Source organism: Pelobates fuscus, chromosome 2 (genome assembly GCF_036172605.1).
Source record: "Pelobates fuscus isolate aPelFus1 chromosome 2, aPelFus1.pri, whole genome shotgun sequence".
NCBI lineage: Eukaryota > Metazoa > Chordata > Amphibia > Anura > Pelobatidae > Pelobates > Pelobates fuscus.
The window spans coordinates 266975386-266989677 of record NC_086318.1 but is presented as its reverse complement, the minus strand read 5'-3'; the positions used below and the strand labels follow the sequence as shown (position 1 = coordinate 266989677).

Below are 14292 nucleotides of genomic sequence, written 5' to 3'. Positions count from 1 at the left end.
GAATACCTAGTGCTAAAATCAAAGCTGTCTGTTATTTATGGTTATCTACTGTTGCAACTTATCAGGAGTGTTCTGTTACAGTTAATTTAAAGCGGCACTGTCATGCCGAACTTACCTTTCCTCAATCTCTTCCTCTTCTCCCCCTCTCGCAGGATCTGTTATTCTTTTCTTCCTGTCTTCTTTAGTTTTCTTTAAAATCATAAGACAAAGTAGGGACTCTGTCTTATGGAGGATTCCTCCGCTTGACCAGCTCTGACCAGCGGAGGAGCAAAGTGTGCTTCATTTCCGCTGGTCAGAGCAATTTTCCCATGATCCCTAGCTTTCCTCCCTGTTCCCACAATGCTTCCTGTCAGTATTGCCGAAAGTCCTGTCACTTAGACAGAACGCCGGCAAAACTGCCGAATTGCATCCTAACAGAATGAGCACCGTTTCTCCATTGGTGTTAGGATGCAATTCGGTACTTTGTTCGGATCGGAATTTCATTCAAATGAATGAAACTCCGATCCTATTCATTGCTGTGGCTGCATCTTGCAGCCGCTTAGTAGATAACTCCCTAATTCCCACGGTATCAGGGAGCTATCTACTAAAAGGCTGAAAGACCTAAATTGGTCTTTCAGCCAAATTTACTAACACCAAGTAAAAATGACTTGGTATTAGTAAATAATATGCCCCTACTCGCTATACCGCAAGTAGGGGCATGTCTAGTAAGCAGTGAGCAGCCTGTGGCTGCTCACTGTAGAAAAAAAATAAAAAAAATATTGCCCCCCACCCCTAAATGACGGGTGGGGGCCGTAAAGTAAAATAAGGGAGGGAGACCTATTGTCCTCCCCCCCGGCCCCCACCCCTGGCCGGCGGGTGGGGGCCATAATAGTAATAAAGGGGGGGGGAACCTACTGTCCTCCCCCCCGGCCCCCACCCCTGGGCGGCGGGTGGGGGCCATAATGGTAATAAGAGGGGGGGGGACCTACTGTCCTCCCCCCCCCCCCCGGCCCCCACCCCTGGGCGGCGGGTGGGGGCCATAATAGTAATAAGGGGGGGGGGGGGACCTACTGTCCTCCACCCCCCGGCGGCGGGTGGGGGCCATAATAGTAATAGGGGGGGGGACCTACTGTCCTCCCCCCCCCCGGCCCCCACCCCTGGGCGGCGGGTGGGGGCCATAATAGTAATAAGGGGGGGGGACCTACTGTCCTCCAGCCCCCGGCCCCCACCCCTGGGCGGCGGGTGGGGGCCCTAATGGAAAAAAAGGGGGGGGGACCTACTGCCCTCCCCCCCGGCCCCCACCCCTGGGCGGCGGGTGGGGGCCATAATAGTAATAAGGGGGGGGGGGATCTACTGTCCTCCCCCCCCCCCGGCCCCCACCCCTGGGCGGCGGGTGGGGGCCATAACGATAATGGGGGGGAGACCTACTGTCCTCCCCCCGCCCCCACCCCTGGGCGGCGGGTGGGGGCACTAAGTAAATCCACCCCCCCCCCATCAAGGTGACTAGGGGTGCCCAAGCCCCTAGTCACCCACCCCCCACCCAAATAAAAAATGCCCCTACCTACCCCCCTCACCCTAAAAAATAGTGAGGGGGGAATAAAATTGCTAACCTGTAAAGTAAAATTAAACTTACCATTCGACGTCTTCTTTTTTCTAAAATCTTCATTTTTCAGCCCCAAAAAAGGCCAAATAAAAAACCATCATAGCCGTCGAACTAAAAATAAAATAAAAAACCCGAGAAAATAATCCATCTTCACCCATGGAGGGCTCCGCGCAGACTGAGCTCCGCAGGGCGGGGCAAGGCTTATAAAGCCTTGCCCCGCCCTGCAATTAGCCTAAGAACACTCTGATTGGTGGGTTTAAGCCAATCAGAGTGCTCTTTGTCATTTTACAAGCGTGGGAAAGTTCTTTGGAATTTTCCCACGCTTGTAAAATGTCACAGAGCACTGTGATTGGATGGCTTGAAATCCATCCAATCACAGTGCTCTGTGTCATTTTACAAGCGTGGGAAAGTTCTTTGGAATTTTCCCACGCTTGTAAAATGACACAGAGCACTGTGATTGGATGGCTTGAAATCCATCCAATCACAGTGCTCTGTGTCATTTTACAAGCGTGGGAAAGTTCTTTGGAATTTTCCCACGCTTGTAAAATGACACAGAGCACTGTGATTGGATGGCTTGAAATCCATCCAATCACAGTGCTCTGTGTCATTTTACAAGCGTGGGAAAATTCCAAAGAACTTTCCCACGCTTGTAAAATGACAAAGAGCACTCTGATTGGCTTAAACCCACCAATCAGAGTGTTCCTAGGCTAATTGCAGGGCGGGGCAAGGCTTTATAAGCCTTGCCCCGCCCTGCGGAGCTCAGTCTGCGCGGAGCCCTCCATGGGTGAAGATGGATTATTTTTTTGTGCGCTCTGGTTTTTTCTTTTTCGTCGGGTTTTTTTTTGCGCTCGGGTTTTTTATTTGATTTTTAGTTCGACGGCTATGATGGTTTTTTATTTGGCCTTTTTTTGGGCTGAAAAATGAAGATTTTAGAAAAAAGAAGACGTCGAATGGTAAGTTTAATTTTACTTTACAGGTTAGCAATTTTATTCCCCCCTCACTATTTTTTAGGGTGAGGGGGGTAGGTAGGGGCATTTTTTATTTGGGTGGGGGGTGGGTGACTAGGGGCTTGGGCACCCCTAGTCACCTTGATGGGGGGGGGGGGAATTTACTTAGTGCCCCCACCCGCCGCCCAGGGGTGGGGGCGGGGGGAGGACAGTAGGTCCCCCCCCATTATCGTTATGGCCCCCACCCGCCGCCCAGGGGTGGGGGCCGGGGGGAGGACAGTAGATCCCCCCCCCTTATTACTATTATGGCCCCCACCCGCCGCCAAGGGGTGGGGGCCGGGGGGGAGGACAGTAGGTCCCCCCCCCTTTTTTCCATTAGGGCCCCCACCCGCCGCCCAGGGGTGGGGGCCGGGGGCTGGAGGACAGTAGGTCCCCCCCCCTTATTACTATTATGGCCCCCACCCGCCGCCCAGGGGTGGGGGCCGGGGGGGGGAGGACAGTAGGTCCCCCCCCTATTACTATTATGGCCCCCACCCGCCGCCCAGGGGTGGGGGCCGGGGGGGGGGGAGGACAGTAGGTCCCCCCCCCCCTATTACTATTATGGCCCCCACCCGCCGCCCAGGGGTGGGGGCCGGGGGGGGGGGAGGACAGTAGGTCCCCCCCCTATTACTATTATGGCCCCCACCCGCCGCCCAGGGGTGGGGGCCGGGGGGGGGGGACAGTAGGTCCCCCCCCCTATTACTATTATGGCCCCCACCCGCCGCCCAGGGGTGGGGGCCGGGGGGTGGAGGACAGTAGGTCCCCCCCCCTTATTACTATTATGGCCCCCACCCGCCGCCCAGGGGTGGGGGCCGGGGGGGGGGGGAGGACAGTAGGTCCCCCCCCCCTATTACTATTATGGCCCCCACCCGCCGCCCAGGGGTGGGGGCCGGGGGGGGACAGTAGGTCCCCCCCCTATTACTATTATGGCCCCCACCCGCCGCCCAGGGGTGGGGGCCGGGGGGTGGAGGACAGTAGGTCCCCCCCCCCTTATTACTATTATGGCCCCCACCCGCCGCCCAGGGGTGGGGGCCTGAGGGGAGGACAGTAGGTCCCCCCTCATTCCCATTATGGCCCCCACCCGCCGTCCAGGGGTGGGGGCCGGTGGGGGAGGACAGTAGGCCCCCCGTCCCCCCCTTATTACCCTTTTTTTTTTTTTTTTTTTTTACAGTGAGCAGCCACAGGCTGCTCACTGTTTAGTGGACATGCCCCTACTCGCGATATAGCGAGTAGGGGCATTGGGGAGATTTTAATCTCCCTTGTGCTATTATGGGGGTCATATTGACCCCCATAGAGTGAGGAGGGGACCTGGGGGGCTTATGAAGTGGTGGGGAGCACTGCTCCCTGCCGCTTCTATAGTTACATATTACAAGGAGGGAGCTGCACGCCGGTAGCTCCCTCCTTGTAATAAACTGAACGAACAAACTAACACTGATACACAGTGTTAGTTTGTTCGTCTGATTTTTTCTATTCATTCATTCGTCTGTCTGATGAATGAATGAATAGGTGAAATTCCCGTTCGCATGTCCAGATGTTTCACTGGGCATGTGCGGGAATCTCAGGGCTATCTAGTGTGGGTAGATGACGTGTCCCACAGGGACTTCACCTACCCACACAAAGATGGCGGCCCTCTGAATATAGATCGGGGCAGAAAATAAAGAATAAAAAATAGGTAATGTGGGGGGCATAGGGGCATTTGGAGATTACTAGGGGGTCGATTGGATGTAGTTGAGGCGGGAGGGGGGTTAAAAAAAAAACGGAATTCGGCATGACAGTGCCGCTTTAACACTGCAAAGTAGAAATCATGTAGCTGCTACAATTTGTAGATGATACTTTGTTGAAAGTTGAAGTTAATCACGAACCAAAATGACACTTACAATGGTCTAGGAACATAAGAATGCCGTCTAATTAAACTGCTAAGTATCGGCTGCGATTAGACGTTTGCACAAAACATACATATGTAGGGCAATACCTTCTGGGAAAAATCCGTAATATAAACCCCAAATATAGACGTAATCAGAAGGTAAAGGTATATCTGTGCCTTCAAGGGCACCTGTCAGATAAGAAAGCTAACTACAAGTAGTAAAGAGAGGAAAAGGAGAAAGATATATTGCCCTCAATCTGTAACTGTGCCTTCAAGGGCACCTCTCTAGAAAATGTACCAATAAACATGCTAGCTGGCTGGCATCTAAATGTCTGACCTGTAAGGTATGGTCTCGTGTCAAAGCGCTAGATATATCATAGCCTTGAATAATACGAGCGGCTAAATGCTGCGGTTCCCTCCAAACACATCCAAAATCTAAATAACTCTTGATCGAGAACTAGATACTCGATAGAATAATCACTGCAAGTGCAAAAGGTGTTGAGGAGGGATCGAAGAAAAACCCAGATGCGCGTTTTTCAAGCCGCCTTAACGGCGAACACATCTGCCGCAGAAGCAAGAGACGTTATCCTGCGATGTGCTACATTACAGGACAAAGCAGCAATAATGGCGGCTATTGGAGGCAAAACTCCTCTTCCATTTGAAAACTCCCATTTACTTTTCTTCCAAGACTTAACCAGAGCAACATTACATTGGCAAAGATCGATAAAACACCTAACAGGCCGCCTGAGGACGGCAGGCATACAGTACAGATGGGGTATGCCGAGGGTACTGCTAATCACACACGACAGGACTACCCACAGAGCTACATCAGAGGCGGATATACTTGCAGTCTTCGCGATCCTGGGACTCCCGGATACATCCCAGACAACCGCTCAGGCAGGACTATCCCAGATGGAAGACCTGGCCACCACAAGACCATTTACCCCTCGCTCCTCACGAACGGAATCGGGGACCTGACAACGACCGCATACGAACATAACCAACCCGGCTAAGCCGGAAACTATTATGCATACTGTTCTGTTAATATTGTTCTGTTAATTTTTTCGTTCTACCCTTCGTTTTCAATGCCATGGTCTGTACAAATACACACTCCGCATGGTTAGGAATACCACCACGACCAGACCTAGGGATAACCAAGCAGAACTACATTATCATAGAGAGGCTCCACACACGCTCCCCACTTAATTTTATATATACATATACACATACACACACCCGGTTCCAAATTATTATGCAAATTCTATTTAAGTGTCACAAAGATTAAATATTTTGTTATTCAGTTTAACTCATAGATGGCATTGTGTCTCAGGGCTCTTTTGATCACTGAAAACAATCTCGGACACCTGTGATAATTAGATTTCCAGGTGAGCCCAATTTAAGGAAAAACTACTAAAGGAGGGTGTTCCACATTATTAAGCAGAGCACCATTTTTATGCAATATGGGGAAGAAAAAGGATCTTTCTGCTGCTGATAAGAGTGAAATAGTTCAATGCCTTGGACGAAGAATGAAAACATTAGATATTTCACGAAAACTTAAGCGTGATCATCGCACTATTAAGAGATTTGTGGCTCATTCAGAGCACAGACAGGTTTGTGCAGATAAAGGCACATTGAGGAAGATTTCTGCCAGATCCATGCATCGGATCAAGAGAGCAGCTGCTAAAATACCATTACATAGCGGCAAACAGATATTTGAAGCTGCTGGTGCCTCTGGAGTCCCACGGACATCAAGGTGTAGAGTCCTCCAGAGTCTTGCAACTGTGCATAAACCTTCTATTCGGCCACCACTAACCAATGCTCACAAGCATAAACGACTGCATTGGGCAGAAAAATACATGAAGACTAATTTTCAAACAGTCCTGTTCACTGATGAGTGTCGTGCAACCCTGGATGGTCCAGATGGATGGAGTAGTGGATGGTTGGTGGACGGCCACCCTGTTCCAACAAGGCTGCGACGTCAGCAAGGCGGTGGTGGAGTCATGTTTTGGGCCGGAATCATGGGAAGAGAGCTGGTCGGCCCTTTTAGGGTCCCCAAAGGTGTAAAGATGACCTCTGCAAAGTATGTGGCATTTCTGACTGACCACTTTGTTCCCTGGCACAGAAGGAAGAACTATGTACTAGAACTACCATAATAAAATCTTCATGCCTGACAATGCACCATCTCATGCTGCAAAGTATACCTCTGCATCAATGGCTGCAATGGGGATAAAAGGAGAGAAAGTCACGGTATGGCCTCCATCCTCCCCTGACCTCAATCCTAATGAGAACCTTTGGAGCATCCTCAAGCAAAAGATCTATGAGGGTTTACATCCAAACAGCAGCTCTGGGAGGCTATCCTGACATCTTGCAAACAAATTCAAGCAGAAACTGTCCAAAAACTCACAAGTTCAATGGATGCAAGACTTGTGAAGCTGCTATCAAATAAGGGGTCCTATGCTAAAATGTAACGTGACCTGTTAAAATGTTTAAAAGGTTAAATTGTTGTTATAAGTTTGATTGAAATAGCTTTTTATTTCAGTAACTATGCTGCAAACACAACAAATTAAAACGTTCAGTTCTTTACAACCTATAAAGTGTTTTAAAACTTACTGTGCGTATTAATTTGGAATAGTGCATTGTAAGTTTTTTATGTTTAAAAAAAAATATATTGTTATTAGGAGGTTTGTTCAATAAAATTTGAATTGTACTCTTAATAGTTGATAACATGAGAATTATGCTGACTGTTATTTACATCAATTATTTAGGTAAATGAGAAAAATATAATTTGCATAATAATTTGGAACAGGGTATATATATATAAATACACACATATACAGAAACAAATCCTGTAACTGTATATCCTGTAACTCTTGGATGGAATTCATGCATTCTTTATACAAGTAATTAGGTTGTTTTTACCTTTCCCTTGTAGCACATCTACTGCACGTTTTTTTTTTTTTTTTTTTGGGGGGGGGGGTTCCGGCAATGTTATTTACGACTCTCTGTGAGAATGGGGTATATTCTTTACTAACCATGTGTCTTATCTGCACTCATGTCCTTTAAAGGGACACTCCCAGCACCCAGACCACTTCTGCCCATTGGAGTTGTCTGGGTGCCAACTCCCACTACCCTTAACCCTGCAAGTGTAATTATTACAGGGTTAACTCCTCTACTAGACAGCCACTAAAGGGCACTTCCTGGTCCATAGCACAGAAAACCTGTGCTAGAGCGTCGCTGGACGTCCTCACGCTGTGTGAGGACCTCCAGCGTCACTCAATTCCCCATAGGAAAGCATTTCTAATGCTTTTCTATGGAGAGCTCTAATGCGCACACATTAGGTCTACGCGGCCGGGATCAGTCTCGCCCACCGGCCGACGTAATGAAGAGGAGGAGCGGCGGCGATCCAAAACCACTGCCGAGGGACATCGGCGGGGGTCTCGGGTAAGTGACTGAAGGGGTTTTTACCTCTTCAGCAACCAGGGAATGGGAGGTGGGAGGGAGAGGGGACCTGCAGTGCCAGGAAAACAGATCGTTTTCCTGGCACTGGAGAGTCCCTTTAACCCCTGTATCAGAACTCAACTTTGAATCTTATGCGTGGTCTTGCTCAGAAACGCTTTAGACTTGAGAAAGGTAAGGTTCTCCCGAAAGCTTGTCGTTAAAAAATGATGTTCGTCCAATAAAAAAGGTATTACAAGATATGAATTGTATCTGTTTTTTACATCTATATCACTGGACTAATACGGCTACAATCTCTACTTGAACGATGGATGGATATATTCCTAAAGTGTGTATTAGTTTAAAATAGGAACTGGAAGTTCTCTGCATAAAAATTCTAAATAATGAATACTTTATTTTATATATAGATAACACAATTGAACACAGTTTAAAATCATATTTTCTGTTAGTTTAAAATAAACAGAATTATTCTCTAAACATAGAATTTTATCCAGATGACTGGGTTTCAATCAGATTGGAAAAACAAGTGCAGTGAAACTTACTACATCCCCCCCAATGCCAAGTGTCAGAGAAGATCTCTCGGATGATCATGACGACTGTATGCAGTCAAATCACATGGTTTGACAAGTGTGTCAAACTAGTGTCAGAGGTCAAATTCCTGTATTTTCTGCTGCATGGAGGAGTACTATTAGTGAATACTTATTAATTAGGAAAACAAAATTATGTTAGATTTGGAGCATTACTCCATATCCACTTAATTGTGCCCTGTAATGCCAATATAGATAAAACTCAAGCACCGTCAGAAGAGACTACATGGTCTGGGTTCAGCAATATATAATTTTCAGTTATCTGCATTGTGTTGAGCGTGAGAATTGTTATTTTATGATTATATGTGGGATATACGTGCAGGTGCATATTAGCCAAATCATGCTATATACTAGACTGTATTATTATTTTTCTACATTTTTATTATTCTGAACATGCAAGGACTTGTCACAATGAGAATCCCTGTGAACATCTATAAAGGGCTTACACACAAAAAAATACCTAAAAATAATATGACCCGTGATCACATTTGCCCAGATTTGCAGCATCAATGCCTTTGATCCCAATGAAAGAATGTGTATACAGCCATCCTCGGTAAGTTTATCATTAATGTTATATTCAAGTCCAGCAGCCTTTTTGCTTTCTGAAAAAAAAGAAAGGAATACATTTGAAAAAATATACATAATATTCCGAATATTAAATATAGTAATACACATAACAATAAAGTTTGTAGCAGTAAAAAGAATGCATGTGTATGCACTAAACTATTTATTAGAGATTATTCTAGCCTCGGTGAGGGAATAAGCAAAATTTTATTAAGAAGACAGGAGGCGAATATTTGCTTTACCTTCTTTACTGAAAACTCCAGCAATAAATAATTAGTTAAAGGGACACTATAGTCACCTGAACAACTTTAGCTTACTGACGCAGTTTTGGTGTATAGAACATGCCCCTGCAGCCTCACTGCTCAATCCTCTGCCATTTAGGAGTTAACCCCTTCAGGACGGAGTCAATAGTGCATGTTCTGATCAAAACAAAACTTAAACAAAAACTGGAATTTGCGCTATATGTCTGTTCACCCGTAGTTACCCACTTTCAAATTATATGCACCCGCACTTATTATATATCATTTTGTTCAGGAGAAACAGGGCTTTAATTTATCATTAACTATTCATATATGGAACATAATTTATTATGAATAGAATTAAAAAAAATGTGAGAAAATAAGATTTTTTTTTAAATTTGCATTTCTGTCTGACATTTTAACTGTGAATGTCATAATAAATGCACATATTTGTAATCAATTTCAGAGAAACTGTTATGTTTATAAATTGGTTAAGCCTTCCCCCAAAGCCTCTAGTGGCTGTCTCATTGACAGCCGCTAGAGGCGCTTGCGTGATTCTCACAGTGAAAATCACAGTGAGAGCACGCAAGCGTCCATAGGAAAGCATTGTAAATGCTTTCCTATGTGACCGGCTGAATGCGCGCGCATCTATTGCCGCGCGTGCGCATTGAGCCGATGGGGCGGAACGGAGGCGGAGAGGAGGAGAGCTCCCCGCCCAGCGCTGGAAAAAGGTAAGTTTTAACCCTTTTCCCCTTTCCAGAGCCAGGCGGGAGGGGGACCCTCAGGGCACTCTAGTGCCAGGAAAACGAGTATGTTTTCCTGGCACTAGAGCGGTCCTTTAAAGGGACACTCCAGGCACCCAGACCACTTCTGCTCATTGGAGTGGTCTGGGTGCCGACTCCCACTACCCTTAACCCTGCAAGTGTAATTATTGCAGTTTTTTATAAACTGCAATAATTAGCTTGCAGGGTTAAGTCCTCCCCTAGTGGCTGTCTACTAGACAGCCACTAGAGGTCACTTCCTGCATCATAGCACAGATTATCTGTGCTAGAGCGTCGCTGGACGTCCTCACGCTGTGTGAAGACCTCCAGCGTCGCTCTATTCCCCATAGGGAAGCATTGAAATTCATTTTCAATGCTTTCCTATCAAGTGCGCCAATGCGCATGCGCGGCATTGCGACGCATGCGCATTAGGTCTCCTCGGCCGGTGGGTGGGATCAGTCTCGCCCACCGGCCGACGGAGGAAGAAGGTGGAGCGGCGGGGGAGGAGCAGGCAGCGACGTGGGACATGTCGCTGCCTGAGGTAAGTGACTGAAGGGGTTTTCACCCCTTCAACAACTGGGAATTGGGGGGTGGGAGGGAGAGGGACCCTCCAGTGCCAGGAAAACAGATTTGAGAGGCCTCATTTGCCGGAGGGGGGCTGCCTGGGCTGTCAGGCAGCCCCCCAGAAGAGGATCGCGGCGGAGGTGAGTACAACTCATCTCCAGGGGCTCAAAGCCGTTACGGTGTTCCATGCCGTTGCTACGGCTTCAAAGCCCATTTAATGCGGGACGGCATGGAACGTCTTAACGGCGTTAAGGGGTTAAATCCCTTTGTTTATGAACCTTAGTCACACCTCCCTGCATGTGACTTGCACAGCCTTCCATAAACACTTCCTGTAAAGAGAGCCCTATTTAGGCTTTCTTTATTGCAAGTTCTGTTTAATTAAGATTTTCTTATCCCCTGTTATGTTAATAGCTTGCTAGACCCTGCAAGAGCCACCTGTATGTGATTAAAGTTCAATTTAGAGATTGAAATACAATTATTTAAGGTAAATTACGTATGTTTGAAAGTGAAACCAGTTTTTTTGTTCATGCAGGCTCTGTCAATCATAGCCAGGGGAGGTGTGGCTAGGGCTGCATAAACAGAAACAAAGTGATTTGACTCCTAAATGACAGTGAATTGAGCAGTGAAATTGCAGGGGAATGATCTATACACTAAAACTGCTTTATTTAGCTAAAGTAATTTAGGTGACTATAGTGTTCCTTTAATCCCTTCCCGACCGCAGACGAAAATTTCCTGTCAACCTTGTCCTTCCAGTTAAGGGGTTAACGCTCACCCCGTCTGCCTCGGTATCCGAGGCAGACCGGGAGCACCGGATCGCGCTGTACCTGCAGCAGTGATCGCTCTCACAGGCTGTCAGAACGAGCACATGTTCTGCAGGGACTCACGATCAGCCTCCCTGCGCTTCTGGGTTTACTGTGAAGTGCAGGGAGATAGAAAAGTGATGATCCTCTTCTCCCAGTGCAAAAAAAAAAAATAAAATAAAGTTAAATCCCACCCCTCCTCTCCCCTGCTTTAATAAAATTAACCCCTTCCCTGCCAATTGATCACTGACTACAGTGATCAATTGTCAGGGTATACATTTTAATGTCATCTGACTTTTTTTTTTTAACCCCTGAGGGTTATTTTTTTAACCCTCAGGGGTTCGATTTATTTGATTAATTAATTTAAATATTTAAAAATTATATATTTAGCTAGCTGGGATGGGTGGAAGTTAGTGGGGAATTTGGTGTTAGGCTAACTAGGGGTTAACGTTAAAAAAAGTTTTAAAATAGTAAAAAAAAGTTTTAAAATAAGCTTTAAAAAGGTAAAAAAAGTTTAAAAAAAAAAAATATTTTAGTAATGTTTAAGAAAAATACCACCCCCTTTACCCAGTCTAAACAAAGATTAACCTCTTCCCTGCCAGTTGATCACTGCCTACAGTGATCAAAATACAGATCACAGTATTATACTGTAATCTAATTTCTTTTAACCCCTGAGGATTAACTTTTATTTATTTTTTTAACCCTCAGGGGTTCAATTTATTTAATTAATTAAAATATTTTATAATTATATATTTTGCTAGTTGGAGTTTACTGTGAGTGTTGCTTACTGTTAGTTAGGGGTTAACGGTAAAAAACGTTTAGAAAAAATTTAAAAGTGTAAAAAAAGTAAAAGTAAAAAAATACATAATCAAAATGCTCATTACTACTACACTTGGTACAAGCTAGCGGAAAAATGATCCACGCTAAGGTTCAAAATATGCCTTTTGAATTACCCTGGGATATCTTCTTTAAGAAATGATATGCCTTTATGGTGTAAATGGATTATATAGCCTTGTAAAATGCTCTAAAATGGGACATGGACACAGCGTAAAAATTAAAAATTTGAGAAAAACTGGAATGGCTGTGTCTCAAATGTGCCCCTTCAATGTCCACATATACCTGGCAAAGGTACACACGGGGGTATTGCTGTACTCAGCCGACTCGGCTGAGCAACATATGAAGTATTATACAGTCGTAGCACACATAAGGTTTGCAAAATATGCTGCGCAAACTCAATTTGTGTGTCAAAAAGGCAGAAAAAAGGCTTATTACCACTACACATGGTAACCTGTATTAAACAGGGGGTTTAGTAGGTTCCATACAAGTTTACCACTTGTCCCCAGGGAGTCAGGACAGCCAGGAGGGTCCAGTTGACCATCTTTCCCCTCATATACACGAAAGGCAAATGTGTATCCACTTTCACTCTTGCACAATTTGTACAGTTTTATGCCATACCTAGAGCACTTTGAGGGGATGTATTGTCTGAACCCTAATCTCCCTTTGTATTACATTAGAGATTCATCTATGGATACATATTGTTGGGGGGTATAAACATCCGAAAATTTGTCCTGAAAATGGTCTAACAGTGGGCGTATTTTATAAAGCCTATCGTATTGGGGGTGATCTCTAGGGTGACAGAGGGTATTGTCACTGAAATGTAAAAATCTCAGCAGTAACTCGTATCTGGCTCTAGGCATGGTTTGGGAGTATACTGGACTAGACATTATTGGGTTGGTGCTCCAGTATGAGCGAATCCATGGCTTCTTTATAATCCCCATGAGCATTGTAAGAGCCCAGAATTTTTTAAGCTCTGGGACATCTGTGGGATGCCAGTCATGCTCCCTGACTGTATAGCTACCTGGATTGTTATCAATAAATTGGGTAGCATACAAGTTAGTCTGGGAAGCAATCTCCTCAAAGATGGTATCCCCTAAAAATAGGGGAAGGGGTTAAGAAATTGTATGCCTTTATGGTGTAGTTGTAATATGTAGCCTGCTCAAGTGCTCCAAAGTGGGACACAGACGCATCAAAAGCCTCCATGAAAATTCACACTTAAAAACCTTAACTTGTCACGTCTCTTTTACAGCAGTGTAACTTCACAAAATAGTGTCTAGGTAATACATTGGGCATATTGTTTTACTCAGAAGACTTAGCTGAGCATAATTTGGGGGGTTTGAACTTAGTGGCACATATGAAATGTACAAAATGCCCAGCAAAAATGTAATCCGTATGTAAAAAAATGCCCAAAGTTATTTTTTACCACATACTTTGGCATATATTGGTGACAAAATAGGAGCATGTTAAGGCACAATATGCACCATATGAGATACCCTAGAGTGTCTACTTTTACAAATGGTAGGCCTTGTGGTTTTTTTTTGAACAGTCAAACTGCTACAATACCCCAAATTGAAGCATAGGCCCATTAAATCCGCCTCTCGAAATTCTACTGTAAATGTTGAAACGGACAAGTCTCCTATATGGCACTGTAGCTTCACGAAATAGTGCCAAAGACATACAATGGGGGTATCGTTGTCCTCAGCAGAAGTAACTGAACACAAAATACAGGAATAGCACACACCAACTTTACAAAATACACATGAGAAGTTCTTTGTTATAAGTTTGTGTGCCACAAACGCCAAAAAACTAAATTATACTCCAATATTTAGCAGAGATTGGCGGTGAAATGGATACTTAGAAAGTGTCAAAACAACCTTAGGACAATAGCCTGTGATGTCTACATTATATAAATATATACTTTTGTGTGGCAATTTTGATTTATTTTATGGCTATTAAGCTATTAAGCTTACAAGACAAACATACCAAATTCTAAAATCACTCCACATTAAAAGTTATTTTACTCCTTGTGCTTTGTGACCTGTAACTACCAAA

The 14292-nt window shown here is 45.2% G+C and overlaps 1 protein-coding gene across 4 annotated transcripts in view; it reads right to left on the bottom strand.

Moving 5' to 3' along the window:
• Positions 1-14292, bottom strand: part of LYST (lysosomal trafficking regulator) — a 710683-nt gene that overhangs the window by 520952 nt on the left and 175439 nt on the right. For all 4 annotated transcript variants that reach the window (XM_063443375.1, XM_063443377.1, XM_063443378.1 and 1 more), the window contains exon 12: positions 8936-9077. In XM_063443375.1, the coding sequence (XP_063299445.1) occupies positions 8936-9077 (142 nt within the window). The remainder of the gene's footprint in view (positions 1-8935; positions 9078-14292) is intronic.